The sequence below is a fragment of the Paramisgurnus dabryanus genome, chromosome 3 (assembly GCF_030506205.2).
Source record: "Paramisgurnus dabryanus chromosome 3, PD_genome_1.1, whole genome shotgun sequence".
NCBI classification, from domain to species: Eukaryota; Metazoa; Chordata; class Actinopteri; order Cypriniformes; family Cobitidae; genus Paramisgurnus; species Paramisgurnus dabryanus.
Window position 1 is genome coordinate 10,952,665 of NC_133339.1, and position 18,896 is coordinate 10,971,560.

At 36.9% G+C, this 18,896-nt stretch overlaps 1 protein-coding gene and 1 pseudogene across 1 annotated transcript; one reads left to right on the forward strand and one right to left on the reverse strand.

Moving 5' to 3' along the window:
- Positions 1 to 2,748: 2,748 nt before the first annotated feature.
- On the reverse strand, positions 2,749 to 7,246 carry LOC141281954 (uncharacterized; annotated as a pseudogene).
- A 3,341-nt stretch (positions 7,247 to 10,587) lies between these two features.
- On the forward strand, positions 10,588 to 13,033 carry nog1 (noggin 1). The gene has a single exon (XM_065278233.1). It carries the CDS (start codon positions 11,608 to 11,610, stop codon positions 12,259 to 12,261), a length of 654 nt encoding a protein of 217 aa, XP_065134305.1. The 5' UTR covers positions 10,588 to 11,607; the 3' UTR covers positions 12,262 to 13,033.
- Positions 13,034 to 18,896: the final 5,863 nt, after the last annotated feature.

The window sequence follows — 18,896 nt, forward strand, 5'->3', positions numbered from 1 at the left end:
ATAAGTGCCTGCGTCAAAACCGTTTATGGTAAAAGAGACGTTCACAAAATGTAAAATCCCTTAAAGGGGGTTGCACACGTCGAGTCGCGTCTAGGACAACTCGGAGGTATCTTACAACGGAAGTGCACATTAAATAGCGCAAACTTAGTCCGATAGCGTCTACTTCAAAATGCAAAATATACGTTAGCAGCGTATATTTAACGTAATATGTTTTTTTAATTTATTTATGATGTTATTTAATGTAAAACTATGTGAGTGGCGCTCTGTGGCGCAACTTCCTGAGTCTAAGCTGGGCGCCACGGACAGGCGCCACCTATCGGCACAGTGTGCGTATACTCATAGAAAGCAATGTATTCGGCGCGGTGCTGAGCTGTGCATCCGGTGTGCGACCCCCTTAACAGTAAACTTTGATTACGCATAAGATTATGCAAGTATCTGCAAACGTCTCTTTTATCATGAACCCTTTAGACACGTCTGCTTATTTTGACAAGACACGTGATGCACACAGGATCTCTCGAGACGCAGAACACATATTTTGAAATTACGAACCACACACATGATGGGCTACATACATGTTGCAACAAACTTTGCATTGAACGTCCTCGAAAAAAGAAGTCACCGGCCCCCACTGGGTTTTAGTGCCGACAGCAGACACGCCCCCAGTGTTTGAGTGTTTTCCAATTTCGAAATATTGATTTTAATGATTTATTTTATTTTATTCACTAGTTTAGTTGAAGCTGTCCTCAAACTCGACATCCTGTTATGTCACGCATCGCAATGAGCTACAGCCAATGAGAGCAAGGCATGGGTTGAGATACTGCTGATCCATTCTTTAACTCACATTCCTTGTTTTTTCTGGGTTTTAAAGAGCAGGTCATTGCCACAAACAGCTTGCCGTGCTAATTTCTTTCTGACGTCCATTTTCAAATAAACAATTGCTGTGACACGTGTTGCTTCGCATCATTTCTAGGGCTGGGTATCGATTCAGATGTTCCAGATCGATTCGATTTCAATTCACAAGCTATCGATTTGATTTCGATTCTCGGATCAAATCTCGATTCCGATTCTCTTAACGATTTTTATACTCGATTCAACTCAATGAATATAGATTTAATGCAAATATTGTATTTATAAAAAAGAACAGGGAACATAAGTTTACAAGGGTAATTAATAAAAAGAAATTAAGAGCCACAAACCTGTATATTAAACTCTTTTATTTTAGGTACACTTGGGTAGATTAAAACAGAACACATCTCTGATTTTGAAGTGCATACAATTATGTTAAATACAATTCAATTTTGATGCAAGATGAAAAACGTATGCTGAAAAAAGTCAGAACAGTCTATTAAAGAAGACTAGTAAATAGATTAACGTTAATCTTATGTTCAATGTTTGCGGAAATGCGTTGAAAAAAATCGTTTTGTGGCCTTTGAGAATCGATTTTGAATCAACCATGTAAAAAAATTATTTTTTTGCCCAGCCCTAATCATTTCCAGTTACTCTTTTCACAGGCTGACATTTGAAGTCATCTAGTGTGAACTTTGCATTAGATGCTTTGGATAAAAGTCTGCCAAATCCTAAATGTTTAGTTCAGTTTAATTTCGATTATTATCAGCTATTGTTGCATTACAAAATGTATGTGATGCAATTGGGTTAATTCTCAGAATTGCAGCAAGGGGCGCGACCAGTCATTAAGGTCATTCATATAAACTTTTGTTTACTATGGTCAGTTTCGTCTTTCAGGTCAAATGTTGTCATTGCAGAGCAACAGTATGAAGGGAATCATCTTTAGTAGAAACCTTTGAAGTGGTCCACACTGTTGGAAAGGCTCGTACTGTTTATGTTTTGCTTTAAATCTGATGTTGTCAGCAGTGTGTTAAATAACATTATAATAAAACCACTGCATACATGAGTGCTCCTCACTAATATAGCTTTAATGGTGTGTGTGAAGTAATTAAATCTCTGTTGTTAGTTTAGCAAATAGTGCAATAAATTTAAATTGTTGGAAGATTGTAATTTGGCTGAAATGAGCAGACCGGATCTCTCTGTACTACCTTAAATACCACGGAGAGAGAAATGTAGTCATTTAGTCTCATTAAAGCTGCGATTGCAGCATATGTCCTGCCTGTGGATCAGTGACGGGATCTGTGAGCGAGGAGAGAGAGAGAGAGAGAGAGAGAGAGAGAGAGACAGGTAGGTGGGTTTGTAGTGACTGGGTGGCAGGGTGAACATGCGGGGCCTCCCTGGCTGGCGCCTGAAATTTTACCTTCCTATTCATCAGACTGGTGTATTAATAATAAGAGCACATCTGGAGTCACTTACTGTCTACAGTTAACCCTTTATAGAGCTGCTCTCCTTCTCTTCCCCTGTCCTCTCTTTTATTCTCATCTGACTCTTTTTATTTTCTTTTCATCCTGTTTGTCTTTTTGTCATCTTTATTCATTTTTTGTCTCTTCTCTGCTTTTCTTTTCTTGTATTATTTATTCTTGTCTTATAGAAGAGTCTTTGACTTCTTCTTATGTCTTTCTTATTCTCATCTCTTTTTTTTATCTCTTCTTTTCTTGCCTCTTCTCTTTTCTTGTCCGTTTTCTGTATCTTTATGTCTAATTTCTACTTTTCTCAGCTCTTCTACTGTCATCTCTCACCTCACTACCTACTTGTCTTATGCTGCATCTCTTCTGTTTTTGTCTCATTTTCACTTGTTCCATCTCTCTTCTCTTCTTGTCTCATGTCTCTTCTTGTCCTGTTTCATCTCTGTTTTCTTCTTGTCTCTTCTGTTCTTGTCTCATTTCGTTTTTCATCTTTCTTCTCTTCTTGTCTCATCTGTCGTCTCTTTATGTCTTGTCTCATCTCTTTTGGTCTCCTTTCTTATCTCTTCTGTTCTTGTCTCTTCTCCTTTTCTTGTCTCATCTCTTTTTGCCTCATTTCTCATCCCATCTTGTCTCATTTCTTGTATCTTCTGTTCTTCCCTCTTCTCATCTCTTCTTTTCTCATTTCTTCTCACCTATTCTCTTTTCTTTTCTCTTCTCATCTTTTCTTGTCTTGTCGCTTGTCTTGACTCTACTCATTCATTTCTTTTTTTCTCTTGTCTCTTCTCATTTCTTCTTGTCTCACTTCTTTTAGTCTCTTCTCTTGTCTCTTCTCATCTTTTCTTGTCTCATTTCTTCCTGTCTTTTCTTATCTCATTTTTTCTTGTCTCTTCTCTTTTTGTCTAATCTCTTCTCATCTCAACTAATTTCTTGTCTCATTTGTTCTTGTCTCTTCTCATCTCTTCTTGTCTTGACTCTACTCATCTGTTCTTGTCTTTTCTCTTGTCTCTTCTCATTTCTTCTTGTCTCATCTCTTCTTCTCTTTTCTTATCTCATTTCTTCTAGCCGCTTCCCTTGTTTTTTAATTTTTCTTGTCTCTTTTTGTCTAATCTCTTCTCATCTCAACTAATTTCTTGTCTCCTCTTTTCTTGTCTCTTCTTGTCTCATCTCTTCTTGTCTCATCTCTTTTTGCCTGTTCTCTTGTCTCTTCTCATCTCTTCTTGTCTCATTTCTTCTCGCCTCTTCTTTTGTCTCTTCTCTAGTGATGCACCGATGTATCGGCCGCCGATATTTATCGGCCGATTTTTTATGAATTTGAAACCATCGGCATATCGGCAATACCACGAGAAAGGCCGATACTGATTGTTTATTAATTAAATGCATAAAGAAATCCATTATATGTAAAAAATAAAACAAGTTAATGTTGTTAATAAAATAAATGCTGAATAGCAAAAAGCACCTTTGAAGGTTGTCACGCTGTCTTATTATATTTGTTTTAGCTTAATTTTGTGCCTCTCTTATTATGTCGGTCAGTTGAATGTTAATTAGATTCAATCCATGTTCAGTAAAAATAATTTGATGCAGAAATAAACTAGCTAATAGACCAACTGTATAGTATTGTATACACATGTTTAATATCGGTATCGGCCAGAAGTTGTCTGTTAAAATCTGTATCGGTATCGGCCCAAAAAAATCCTATCGGCGCATCCCTACTCTTCTCATTTCTTCTTGTCTCATTTCTTCTTATATCTTCTCTTCTTGTCTCATTTTTTCTTTTCTCTTCTTGTCTCATTTCTTCTTGTCTCTTTTCATTTCTTCTTGTCTCTTCTTGTCTCACTTCTTCTTGTCTCTTCTCATCTCTTCTTGTCTCATTTCTTCTTGTCTCTTTTCATTTCTTCTCATCTCTTCTTGTCTCTTCCTGTCTCATTTCTTCTCGTCTCTTCTCATCTGTTCTTGTCTCATTTCTTCTCGCCTCTTCTCTTGTCTATTCTCATCTCTTCTTGTCTCATTTCTTCTCACCTCTTCTTTTGTCTCTTCTCATTTCTTCTTATATCTTCTCTTTTTGTCTCATTTCTTCACTTCTCTTCTTGTCTCATTTCTTCTCATCTCTTCTTGTCTCATTTCTTCTTATATCTTTTCATTTCTTCTCATCTCTTCTTGTCTCATTTCTTCTCGTCTCTTCTCTTCTCTTGTCTCTTCTCATCTCTTCTTGTCTCATTTCTTCTTATATCTTTTCATTTCTTCTCATCTCTTCTTGTCTCATTTCTTCTCGCCTCTTCTCTTCTCTTGTCTCTTCTCATCTCTTCTTGTCTCATTTCTTCTCTTCTCTTCTTGTCTCATTTCTTCTCGTCTCTTTTAATTTCTTCTTGTCTCTTCTTGTCTCACTTCTTCTCGCCTCTTCTCTTCTCTTGTCTCTTCTCATCTCTTCTTGTCTCATTTCTTCTCTTCTCTTCTTGTCTCATTTCTTCTCGTCTCTTTTAATTTCTTCTTGTCTCTTCTTGTCTCACTTCTTCTTGTCTCTTCTCATCTCTTCTTGTCTCATTTCTTCTTGTCTCTTTTCATTTCTTCTCATCTCTTTTCATTTCTTCTCATCTCTTCTTGTCTCTTCTTGTCTCATTTCTTCTCGCCTCTTCTCTTGTCTCTCTTTGTCTCTTCTTGTCTCATTTCTTCTTATATCTTTTCATTTCTTCTCATCTCTTCTTGTCTCATTTCTTCTCGTCTCTTCTCTTGTCTCTTCTCATCTCTTCTTGTCTCATTTCTTCTTATATCTTTTCATTTCTTCTCATCTCTTCTTGTCTCATTTCTTCTCGTATCTTCTCTTGTCTCTTCTCATCTCTTCTTGTCTCATTTCTTCTTATATCTTTTCATTTCTTCTCATCTCTTCTTGTCTCATTTCTTCTCGCCTCTTCTCTTCTCTTCTCTTGTCTCTTCTCATCTCTTCTTGTCTCATTTCTTCTCGTCTCTTTTAATTTCTTCTTGTCTCTTCTTGTCTCACTTCTTCTTGTCTCTTCTCATCTCTTCTTGTCTCATTTCTTCTTGTCTCTTTTCATTTCTTCTCTTCTCTTTTCATTTCTTCTCATCTCTTCTTGTCTCTTCTTGTCTCATTTCTTCTCGTCTCTTCTCTTGTCTCTTCTTGTCTCTTCTTGTCTCATTTCTTCTCGCCTCTTCTCTTGTCTCTTCTCATCTCTTATTGTCTCATTTCTAATTGTCTCTTCTCCTCTTGTCTCATTTCTTCTTGTCTCATTTTTTCTTAAATCTTCTCTTCTTGTCTCAGTTTTTCTCTTCTCTTCTTGTCTCATTTCTTCTCATCTCTTTTCAGTTCTTCTTGTCTCTTCTCTTGTCTCTTCTCATTTCTTCTTGTCTCATTTCTTCTTGTCTCACTTCTTCTTGTCTCTTCTCATCTCTTCTTGTCTCATTTCTTCTTGTCTAATCGCTTCTCGTCTCGACTCATTTCTTGTCTCATCTTTTCTTGTCTTACCTCTTGTCCTCTCTCCTCTTGTCTCATTTCTTCTTGTCTCACGTTTCCTTGTTTCAGCTCTTCCCTGTCTCTTGTATCATCTTCTCACCTCTCATGTCTTTTCTATTCCTGTATTGTTTCATTTTTGCATTTTTCTCTTTGCTCCCCCTTTCCGTTTTCTCATTTCTCTTTTATTTTTCATCTCTTCTCTTTATTGTAATCTCAGTTTTCTTTTTATTCTCTGTTTTCCTTTCCTTTTGTCTCCTCTCCTGTTTGCTATTCTCTATTATACTTACAAAAATTAGACGCAACAACTGTTTTTTTTCTTTGGGAGTGTGCTTGTAATACAGGTCTCTGTCTGCCTTAAGGCCAAATGTTGGCTCGGCATCGGCTCAACATGAGCAGGTTCGTCTGGCTGTGTACCTGCAGTCCGTGGCACTGGCGTAGTGGCACAGGGCAGGTGACAGAAATCTGCATCATACCAAAGTGACAGCTGCTCAAAACAGCTTGGCAACCGCAACCTCATTACGGCATCAACTCGCACAGCCCCGGCGTTGTTGCTGAGACACAAGTGAGTCTGAGAAAGCGCAAAGCTTACGCACACACACATGCACAGACAGTGGTCATCACTCATTTGCACAGCAGTCAACACTAATGATGTCATCAACAGGCGCCCGGCCAGACTCACACAAACTATAGAGTAGAAGTAGCTTGTATAAAGAGCCTTATTTAGCTCTGCCGAGAGAGCCAGAGAGACGCTTCTGTTTTTACAAAGTTATGGATAGACTCTACCTCCCACTGAGAAACACATACATAAATAAATACATTTATTATATATATATATATTATACGTCTGTGAAATATATTTATATAAATGTATATATTAGAAAAGAGCGCGTCAGCCTTGCAAAAACACGCTTGACAAACAACTCGTTATGGTGCTAATTATTTTCTAACAAAAACAAGCGTGGAGAAATTACAGCGTATGTTTTTCTAAGCGAGCGCTACTGGGGAATTTCTCTGCAAAAATAAATACGGCTAATTGAATAAACGAAAGTCTGAGGAAAATAGCAGCAGCCTGTGGATTCTGGTCTCGCGTTCGCTGCATTTACATCTAAAAGATTGTAGATTAAACGCCATTTAATCCAGAGTGACTTCATTATAAACTCTAAAATTAAATCATTACCGACACTACGTTGATAGGTTCAAACCTCAGTGCTGTCTACATCTTCTACCTCAAAAATGCCTGATTTAAAATGCCATTTAAAGGCAGGTTCTGGATTATTGTGAGGAATATTTCTCTGTAGACAAACAAACTCCATAAAGTTATGACAGAGCTCAAACAGAAAAGGTCAGGAATTCAACAGAAACCACCCAAACATTCATGTCAAGTTACATTGAAGTTTATTAGCCTGCAGGTCTGGAGTCCTCCGAGGCCCTGCGGCTCTGAGCTGGAGGTAGGACCCTTGTTTTTCTCCATCTATCTCAGTATGCGCACCTCTCGCTTCATTAAACGCACACTGGGCATCGACACATGCACCCACCATCCATCAAAACCCATTCTGTTTATTTTCAGAGCTAAGAAAGACCTTTTTAATAGCGAGCAGGTTGCATCAGTGGGCGGACAGTACGCCGGCTGTGTGTGTGTGTACGCAAACGTGAGGCACGTGCATGCGTGTGATTCACCTGTCAGAGAGTCCCGTATGAATTCCTCTTCCAAGCGCACCTGAACTGAAAGGCACATTGATGCGGCTCCCGGACAGAAATAACTGCTGATGTCATGTGTTTTGGGACGGAGAAACTGTAAGAGGCAGACAGACTCAAAAACATACGGCCTTTATTGAAATCCTGGCAGTACAGGTATTTGGCTGATACGGATATTAGTCTGATACCAACGGAGTCACAGCACAGACAAGAGAAAACAGATGATAAACGCTCTTTTACTTGATATCGTTTGTTTTAAACCTTCATGAGAAAATAACCTGATGGGTCGCTTAAAAGGGTTACACTGCAAAAAATGATTTTCAAGAAAAAAAATTCTTAGTATTTTTGTTTTCAGTAAAAATATCTACAATTTTTAAAAACATTTTAATGTTTTTTCTTGATGAGCAAAACGACACAAGAAAATAAGTCTAGTTTTTAGACCAAAAATATCAAATTTAAGTGATTTTGTGCATAAAACAAGCAAAAAAATCTGCCAATGGGGTAAGCACAAAAATCTTGAACATTTTTCTTAAACACTAAATTCAAGAAAAAATTGCTTCCCCGTTGTCATATTTTTTTGCTTGTTTTATGCCCAAAATCACTTAAATTTGATATTTATGGTCTAAAAACTAGACTTATTTTCTTGTGTCGTTTTGCTTATCAAGAAAAAAACATAAAAATGTTTTTAAAAAATTTAGATATTTTTACTGAAAACAAAAATACTAAGAATTTTTTTCTTGAAAATCATTTTTTGCAGTGTAGTTCACCCCAAAATAACAATTTTATCATAAATCACTTACTCCTTTGTCGTTCTGAACCACCAAGTCCTTTGATTGTTTTCATAAAACATTTTTAAATATTTTTTGATGAAAACACTGCAAAAAAGGATTTTTAAGAAAACATTTTCTTAGTATTTTTGTCTTGTTTTCAGTAAAAATATCTAAAAATTCTTAAATAAAGATGCTTTTTCTAGATGAGCAAAACGACCCAAGAAAATAATTCTAATTTTTAGACCAAAAATATCAAATTTAAGTGATTTTGTGCATAAAACAAGCAAAAAAATCTGCCAATGGGTTAAGCAAAAATATCTTGAACATTTTTCTTTAACACTAAATTCAAGAACAATTTGCTTCCCCATTGGCAGATTTTTTTGCTGGTTTTATGCCTAAAATCACTTAAATTTGATATTTTTGGTCTAAAAACTAGACGTATTTTCTTGTGTCGTTTTGCGTATCAAGAAAAAACATTAAAATGTTTTTAAGAATTTTTTTTCTTGAAAATCATTTTTTGCAGTGTAGTTCACCCCAAAATAACAATTTTATCATAAATCACTTACTCCTTTGTCATTCTGAACCACCAAGTCCTTTGATTGTCTTCATAAAACATTTTAAAATATTTTTTGATGAAAACACGGAGACTTGTGACTGTCCTACACTCCAAAAAAGGATTTCTAAGAAAACATTTTTTTAGTATTTTTGTCTTGTTTTCAGTAAAAATATCTAAAAATTCCTAAATTAAGAAGCTTTTTCTTTATGAGCAAACGACCAAAGTAAATAAGTCTAGTTTTTACACACAATGTATCAAATTTAAGTGATTTTGTGCAAAAAAAAAACAAACAAAAACATCTGCCAATGGGGGTGAGCAAATTTTTCTTGAATTTAGTGTTTAAGAAAAAAATGCAAAAAAATTTGCTTACCCCTTTGGCAGATTTTTTTGCTTGTTTTATGCACAAAATCACTTAAATTTGACATTTTTGGTCTAAAAACTAGATTTATTTTCTTAGGGCATTTTGCTCATCAAGAAAAAGCAACTTAATTTAAGAATTTTTAGATATTTTTACTGAAAACCAAAATACTTAGAAATACTTTTCTTGAAAATAATTTTTTGCAATGTATAGACTGCAGTTTGATTTTCACAACCAAGCCCAGAAAGGAATGGAAGACATCGCCAAAACGGTCCATCAGTCGTTCAATAATAATATTATGAAGAGATGAAAACACTTTTGTGCACAAAGAAGACAAAAATAAAGATTTTATTCAACAATTTGATCTTCTTCTTTGTCCTTCAGGGCACGTCCACAAGCACACTACAGCACATGCTGCTGACGTCACCTGCGTAGTTGCCAACGTACAGACACAAAATACGCTGGCAAGTAATTTGTGCATTTATATGAGCTGTTAAAGTATTGTTTACAATGTTTGCATAATGGCTTTAATAAAAAATTGAAAAAAATGTTGGCAACTACGTCATCAGGTGATGTCAGCAGCATGTGCCATAGTCTCCTCATGGACATGCACTGAAGGACCAAGATGGAGATCAAATTGTTGAAATATTTTTTTTGTGTGTGCACAAAAGTGTTCTCGTCACTTCATAATATTGTTATTGAACTTTTGACGATGTCTTTCATTCTTTTCTGGGCTTGATTGTGAAAACTTTTTTAGTATTTTAAAATCAGTGAATATGTTGTCTGTAAACTTTAAAGTCAATTGCTAAAATGCATTTATTAACTTTTCATGAGGCCTTTAATTGTTCATTCATACACATATAACGTCTTTGATGAGGTCTGGTATATTTTATTACATGAGAAATTCATAAGGAAGCAGATCAGACTGCACTCTGGATCTATAAGTGCCTGTAAATGTGGATCGTTCGAAACTTCTGAAATGACCAAACCAGTTGCAGTAAAGTTTTCTTGTAATAAAAACATCTCAGTAAAGTCATCCGTCCTTTAGCTTCAACAGATAGTTTTACCATTCATATTCTGCCTGCAATAAAATTGAATAAGGTTAGTGAATGAGGTTATTCGTCTGGAGGAACATTTCATTGCTCTTTCGTGTCTCCGGAGACTTGTGGAGTTCTCATTTATGCCTCACCGAATTATCAGCGTAGTTTCTGATGTTTCTCCTAAAAGTCTGGAAGAAATGATGAAGTATCAGTATATAGAGCTATAAAATGCATAACCTAAATGATTTGGTTTTGGAAGAATTTAATTAGATGTAGAGTTCATCCATGATTTTTATATTCTTGCAGACTTTGGTATCTTTGCAAAGCAACTCGTGTGATTTCTTGGGACTTTCCTCATGAGAAACAAGTGAGTATTCATTTAATCTTCTGGCTTGAAATGAAGATATTGAATATCTGTGAAAGATTTCAAGCGTATCGGAGATGTCAGCTTTGCTGTGATACCCAGTCTGAGCAAAATACACCTTATACCTTACATTTCACAGTCTTTTCTTGCTGAAGTAAATGAGTTGAAGTGTGAATGTGAGATGTATCATCTCTCTGTCTGCTTTATGGGCAATGGAACGGCTCTCCATTAAATGATTCCTAAAGAGTGAGAGTTTGACAATAGCTAGGACTTTACACATCACGTTCTTGCTGGGAGGTGTGAATTCTGGATTAATTTGGACAATTTTTCACTTTCTAATTCCCTCTGGCTCGAGTGCAGGATATTTAATGTCAAAGATATAAAAAAATCACACCTGTCTGTCTGTCTGTCACATCTCAGTCTCAAGACAGATAGATTGATGGACAGGTGGGCAGACAAAGATATGCTAAATCCGTATACATTCCCAAACTGACACTCAAAGGTTTGAGCATCACCATGTTGGCCGCGCGTGGCCGACAGAGGGCGAAGCGCATCCAAACCCCTGAACGCCTCCAGCCACGCCTCTCTTTCTTTCTGTGCGTGTGTGTGTGTGTGTTTTTGGAAGGAGGTGTCGGGGAATCTCCTGCACATAAACCCACCTTCAAAAAAAGAGCTGGAGTATTACATCACGGGGCCACGCGTGTATATATGAGAGGCGCGCGCGTGAGAGAGGCATTCCTAGAGTTTTTGCTCCAGATGCGTCGCGTGCAGAACCTCAACGCGTGATGCTGCGCACGGGACATGCGATTCTAATGCATTTAATAGATTTAATGAAAACCACCGGTTTGGAGCGATACGTGGACATTTGAGACTGAGACATCACCAGGGATTGATGAGTGAAATTCTGCATCTTCTGCATAAAGTTTCCGTCTCCCGTTATATGGATGGATAGATCAGCTGTCTAAGAGCTGAAACTCACGTGCACTTTGGATTTGCTTTGCGTAAACGCTTTGGAAAGTTTCCTGGAGCGCACTTTCCCTTCGCGCGTCATGATGGATCATTCGCAGTGTTTGGTGGCCGTGTACCTGCTGCTGGTTTCTCTCGTTCAGTGTCAGCATTATTATCTCCTCAGACCGATCCCCAGCGACGCATTACCACTGCTGGAGCTCAAAGAAGACCCGGACCCCATCTATGACCCACGGGAGAAAGATCTGAACGAAACCGAGCTCAGGAGCGTCCTCGGAGACTTTGACAGCCGCTTCCTCTCCATCGCGCCTCCACAGGACCGCTACACGGGCAACGAGGACGTGGACGAGCCGGAGATGCAGCAGTACCCCACCGGACTCATGCCCAAAGACATCAGGGGTCTGGACTTTGACATGCAGTGGGGCAAAAAGCGCAAAGCGAGTAAGAAGCTGAAGCGCAGGCTGCAGATGTGGCTGTGGTCGTATTCCTTCTGCCCGGTGCTTTACTCGTGGAATGACCTCGGCTCACGGTTCTGGCCGCGGTTCGTCCGGGCTGGAAGCTGCTACAGTAAGAGGTCCTGTTCGGTTCCAGAGGGGATGCTTTGTAAACCTGCCAAATCCACGCATATCACGCTGCTGCGCTGGAGATGCGTGCAAAGGAGAGGCGTGCTCAAATGCGCGTGGATACCCGTGCAGTATCCCATCATAACGGAGTGCAAATGCTCCTGCGCAAACTGAACACTTGTTTCACAAAAAAACTAAGAACTTGGATCTAATCTATGTGTGGACAAAAATATAAAAACACTGATACAGATGCAAATGACTGGACAAGTGATGAAAAACACTGTTCAATATTTCTGGATTTATGAAGTTAAAAATGTTATATTTTGATAACTGTCATGAACAAATGCTTAACAGGACAGTATACATCTGAATGTGAATAGATCTATTTTTTCATATTTATCCAATGCAAAGTATATATATAGTATATATATATATATATATAATTGTCATGCAATTCAATGTATATTAACTGAAGATTTGTTAAGCATTGTGCAATGTAACAAAGTCTGTAAATACAATTTCATGAAAGTGATTCCCATTCATATTTTATGCACTATGGTGTGTATGAATGTATTGTATATGTCGTGCCAACATGTTAGCTACTTGTAAAAAGCCAGTATTATGAGTACTACCCAGAGTCTACTGTATTTGTGGAAAATATTGGTAACGTGTGTATTTATATTGCAGAGAATGGCCCGTAGAGCCTCTTCAGATGTTTTATATAGTTTTCCACTCTTTGGAAGACGCAGATGTGACGACCTCAAAATTTATTATGGATTTTCTTGTTTTTATGTCTCACAATATGACGACGATCTGTCCTGTAAATTAAGATGAACTGTTATTTATTCTTTATATTCAGATAATAAAATATCCATAAAACTCCAGCATGTTGTGCTTTTGTTTTATAAGTCTTTGTTTCTTCCATGACCCCCGTGAAGAAACTTCAAAGAGGTTTTTTCCTAATTTACCATGAAATATTCTCACCTGGTTTAAAGGGCATGTAACCAAGCAACAGCTTTTGATGAATACTGAGTCTCAGTTAGAGATTTGGCAACACTTTCATGAAAAACCTACTTACATTTAAATGGTGCATATTTTTATATACCCAAACTGCTGATTTGACAAGTTATATAATGCATCAATTCATTCAAAACCTAATGAATTGGTGACCATCCACACTTTCTCCCTTGGAGTGTTAACAGACCTGATAGTTTTTCTAATGAGCACATTAGTTGACAGTCTGTAAAATCAAAGCTTATCTGATAAGCACGCGAGGAGAAATGGCAGCTTCTTTATCTGAAGCGCCCGCTCTTTATTGAGGGGTGGAGAGCATCATTATTCCCATTCAGGACCTGTTAACATCTACTGTAAGTGGCCTTTGAACAGATGACGGCAGATAAAGCAGCCTGACTTGTGAAACAGCTGTACAGCATCTCTCTCATGTGGCCCGGGCCCGACTGCCACCCGCCCATTTGCAGCCCCGCAGGAGGGCCGGCCTCCCTCTGAGAGCGTGGAGCCAGTCTAAAGAGAGAAATAAACCCTGCCAAACAGCCCTCATAAAGGCCATCAAATACAGCTCTGTTTACCCCTGCAGAACGGCGCTTTATCCAAACACGCACTGCTGATTAGGACACCGTTTGGGCAAACGAATCACGCGTGACTTCGTTTAAATGGATGTGTGCTGCCAAAACTATAATGAAAGCTTTGGGTTTTGAGGTTTTAGATGCGATGATGTAAGGCACAGAGTCTTTCCAATTGTTTTCCTTTGGGTTCGGGGGTACTGGGACCCACACAAGCCCCTTATCTTATTACAGATCTCATTACATTATAGATTTCGATGGATTGGCTTCTTTAAAGCACCATCCTAAAGTGATCTGTGGGACGTAGAATCGTTCCTCTATATAACATCAAACTGTAAAACCATTTTTGGGCCTCAAGCTTTAAATCTTTTAGACTGGAAAACTCTTTTTGGGTTTGGGACTGATTTTTGGGTCAACTATCACTTTTGCATCGGACATTCACCGGTATCACGCTGTATCCCACGAGTACGTCTGATTATTTACGTGTGGCAAGATCTGTCGGACACAGCGACGGCGAGCGAGCCGCTGTTATCACAGTGAATTACTGCGTTTGCGGTGTGTCTGCAATGACAGTGTGCAGCCTGAGCGCAGAGGTCGTGGCAACCAGGGCCCCGTGACGACCTCTCTGTCCGAACGGGGAGGGGGCGGCTCCTGCACGGTGGCCCCCATGGTACCAGCAGGGCCCTCGGTCGAACGGGGAGGCAGTTCGTAAACTCTTCAGGAGATGGGCTGTAATTTATACATTCCTGCCTCTTTCTCTTCATCATCTGCTTCCTACTGATGTCCTGTCCGCTATATCTGAAAGAAAGTAGTGTGCATCGTGTATACTGCATGGGGACACACTAGTATTTATGCTCCTGTTTAGTGGTAGAGCATTGCGATAACAGAGCGAAAGGTCAGAGGTTTGAACCCAGGGAACACACATACTGATAAATGTAAAGGCCTATATGCACCGTAAATTGCTTTGGATTAAAGCATCTGCCAAATGCATAGATGTACACTGTAAAAAAATATGCAGCATTTTTGTCAAATCAACACATATTTTTATGTTACTTTAACTTAAAGTTAATTAAACAATTTAACTTGAATTTATAAACCAAAACTTAAAATAGTAGGTTGAATTAACTTGCAAAACCAAGTTGTTTTTACTTTGTGCTGATTTTTTTACAGTGTAGATGTAAATGAAGCAAAATATGCAATTTATGATGATATGAACATTCTGAACATTTTCTTATTCCAGATTATTTTATTTGTTGAATAAAATAATATTTGGGGTCAATCCTAAAATGAACACAAACAAAATAATATAATGACAGATCATGGTACTATATACACGATCAGTTAATGGTTTAAATTACTTAATTCAAATATTTATCATGATCTTTAAAACCGTTTAATCTAAAGGTATATGCTTTAAAATGTTTAAAATTCGTTTTGCAGACAAACATTTTAATGGCAACGTAATATTAAAAATGCATACACGTCAATTGGTAACACTTAAAAAATAACTTTTTTTTTTTTTTACTTAAGGTAAAAACTTAAGTGAAATTGTAAGTAAAAAACAATTTTGTTTGTGTTACCAAATGAATTAATTTTGTAAGTTGATCCAACTTATAACAATAATTTTTTTAAATGTGGGGGAGTTTGCATTAAAAATGTAAAAAAAAGAAAAGCAAAGTTATGTCTAACTTTGTTCCCAAAATTAAATTTTTGTTTTTCTAAGTTAAGTAATAGTTTTGAATATTAATAATAAAGAATGAGTGACCCTAAACTTTCAACTAATGCCGTATTTAACTATGAATATATATGATAGTTGACCATCTAAACTATGAATTATTAGTTCTTATATAATCTTTATAGTCATGTATTTTTATTAATGAGAGGTTTAATAAGCGTGAAAGTCCTGGAAATTATTTATTTTTATTAATTATTTCATTTGTTGAATTAAAATAATATTTGGAGTCAATCCTAAAATAAGTTTTCATAAATTAACATGAAGAAATATTATATAATGACAGATTATTGTAGTATATACACGATCACTTAATTGAAATATTTATCATGATCATTAAAACCTTTTAATCTGAAGGTAATTGCATTAATGTTTAAAATATTTTGACAAACATTTTAATGATAACATAATATTAAAAATACATACAACAATTTATTAAAATGAAACTTTTTTGTATTAGAAAAGGAAGTTATATCTAACTTAGTATCCAGAATAACATTTGTGTTATTCTAAGTTTATTATTCAAAAATATTACTAAAGAATGCGTGACCTTAAATTTTAACCAATTTAGTATTTAAATATATTAAATAGAAATTAAACTATATATGATATGACCATCTAAATGCAGCTACATGAATTATTAGATTTTATACCACGGGTCTGTTGAATGCTTTATTCTGATTGGCTGAGAAATGTTTCATGAGTATGCATTTATTTCTGATAACCGCACACCTTACTTGTAAAATGTCTTAAAAATAGGCACCAGAGCAATGTTTGTGGTAATCGTGGTATAAGAGGAATAATTGACTCCGGTCCTTTGAATTATTTGAAAATAATGCACACCCGCGATGTAACTCCGCTTCATGTCGTGCTGCATTGCACCTTGGGGTGTCCATTATTTTCTTATAATTCAATGGCCCGTCGTCAATTATTCCTTACTTATATAATATCATGTTGTGTATTTTTAATATCAATAATGAGAGTTTTAATGAAACCCAATGTGTTTAATGATAAACGCGTCTCTTTTATATAACACAGATTATTTTTCACTAGTTCTGGTCAGTGCATTTTTTACTGTTAAAAATGGCGGCATTTTGTCAAATCAACATAATTTGTTAAGTTAAAGTAACATATAAAACAAATATTTTAACAAATAAAAATATAAGTTAATAAACCATTTCATAAGTTATATCAACTTAAAAATAGTAGGTTGAATTGACATGCAAAACCAAGTTGTTTTAAATTCATGGTGCATTTTTTTTTACAGTATATTTATTTCAGTTTTTATCTGTCTGTTATATTGAGTTCATGGAAATGTTGAATATCTTGTGTCTCTGATATCTCTCCAGTATACACATCTCATTTCTTAATATGGCCACGACTCTCTCTGCAGATGTCCATCCGGAGCGTGCGGCTAGACCGGTGTCAAGAGCGTCTGTATCTTGACGGCTTTAAACGCGCTTTAACCTCAGTCACAGACCAGCTTCAAGTGATAAAGGCAGTTTGTCTGAATAAAAGGGCCGTTCTGTCATAAAATCCCATTCAGCACACATGAAGCTCTCTCAGGTCAGTGACAAGCGAGTGAATGCAGACCACCGGAGTCATTTAAGAACATTCCCAAAGATCTGAAAGACATCTGATCTGTTTCAGTAAACCATTCAGTGTTGGACAACTGTCTCTGTCCATTCACTTTCAATAACAAGTGGTTTGTTTCAACTTTGACACTCATCTGATGACCTGCGGGTACATTTGCTGTTAGTAAGAGCCTGACTTTCTTATCTATGTCTGGTTTCAGATTTACATATAAAAATAGACACAAATTAATAGTAAAGTCACTATAAAAACTGTAACTACATGTGCACGATTTGGATGCGATTAGATGATTTGGTCTTGGAGGACTTGTTTGAGTTGATATTGAGATCTTTAACTTCATTAAGACTTTGATATCTTGGCAAATCTGAGCACATTGAGACATTGAAACCAAGAAGAAGAAGACGTCTGGTAAGGTCTCCATAGCTCTTCAACTAATCTGTATGTTTAGTTTCACTCACTAATGCTGTTTCTGCTTATAATGACCACAAGTGAGCTTTTTCAAATCCCATCCCGATGATAATGAATCAGAGCAATACATATCTTTATTTCTGTCTGAATAGTTTGGTTGTGTTTGGAAATAAAAGTCTCATTAGCCCGACTTTGAAGCTTCAAGGACATTAGATGATATTTTAAAACATCCTCATTAACATTGAAGCAGCGGATACTCCTCTGAGCTGTAATAAATAATAAATGATAAAGCTCTTTTAATTTACAGCTAAAGAATGCTTTAATTTGAACATTAAGCAATGAGCTATCGTGACATTTTACTGAAATAAAACATGCACCTGTCCTCTGGGATCTCCACTGTCTCCTCAGTCGTACAGTGTTTACTGTTAGTTAAGTTAGTGTGTATTGAGTTTCTGTGTTATTGTTATACAGCTGTTTATATTTCTGCAATATTATGATCAATTCTGCGTATTCATTCGCTTGAATATAAAATAAATCTCCTATTGAATCTTTATGAAAGATTGTACGTACACATGACAACGCTGTATTTTTACGCTGTATTATGCCTGCCAGGCCAATAGATGGCGATGTTACTTTGTAAAGATACACTTTAGTGCTCATACAACCGATGTAAGTGTAGTTTATAGTCATGCGTAGGTTCTACAACGTAGGCCGGTGTTACTTAATCGCATATGAAATCAAAGTACCGTGAGATCAGACTGCTTGTTATTCGAATTGCTCTCATGGTACTGTGATGTCACTCGCCAATCGTTCTGTACATAAAATTAAGAGAAAGGTGGCCCCCTAGTGGTTCGGGGGGCACTGCATACGTACATTATAAGAATGCTGTCATCTTGTCTTAGTTACAAATTAAAAAATGATAAAGAAGGATTCACCCTTGTATTTATTGCATTGCAACAGATTGATAGATCTCACGAGAATTTGTACATATTTTACAAGTTGGCTTGTTTGTATCAATTCATACGACAACATGATACGATTTGCCTTGACGTGCCCCTGTGACTTTGGGATTAGGTGCGGGGTTAGGGGTTCGGTTTCGTTGTTGTTTTTTCATGAGAATGGTACAGTACGGTTTTGCACGATTAACTTCTTATGAATTGATACGAATTAGCCAACTCGTAAATTTTGTCTGATTTCTGGTAAGATCATGCTGGCTATTTCTGACTGGATGTAACTTTTAATACTTTGCGGTAAAAGTGGTTCTCCTATTGACTCTGACCTATCAGTGTGGCTAAATTGTGAAGACCAGTGCCGTAGGCTATGCGAAGGCTATACGTAGCATGGCGTAGCCTGACGTGCACCTCTGCAAAAATGTAACAATGCGTCCGTTTTACGAGGACCGCAAGCGATGTGATTGTTCCGCTAGAACCCCTCCCGTCAGGTCCTCATACGGATTTCCAATATTGACGGTAAAAACAAAAGATGGGTCAAGTTGT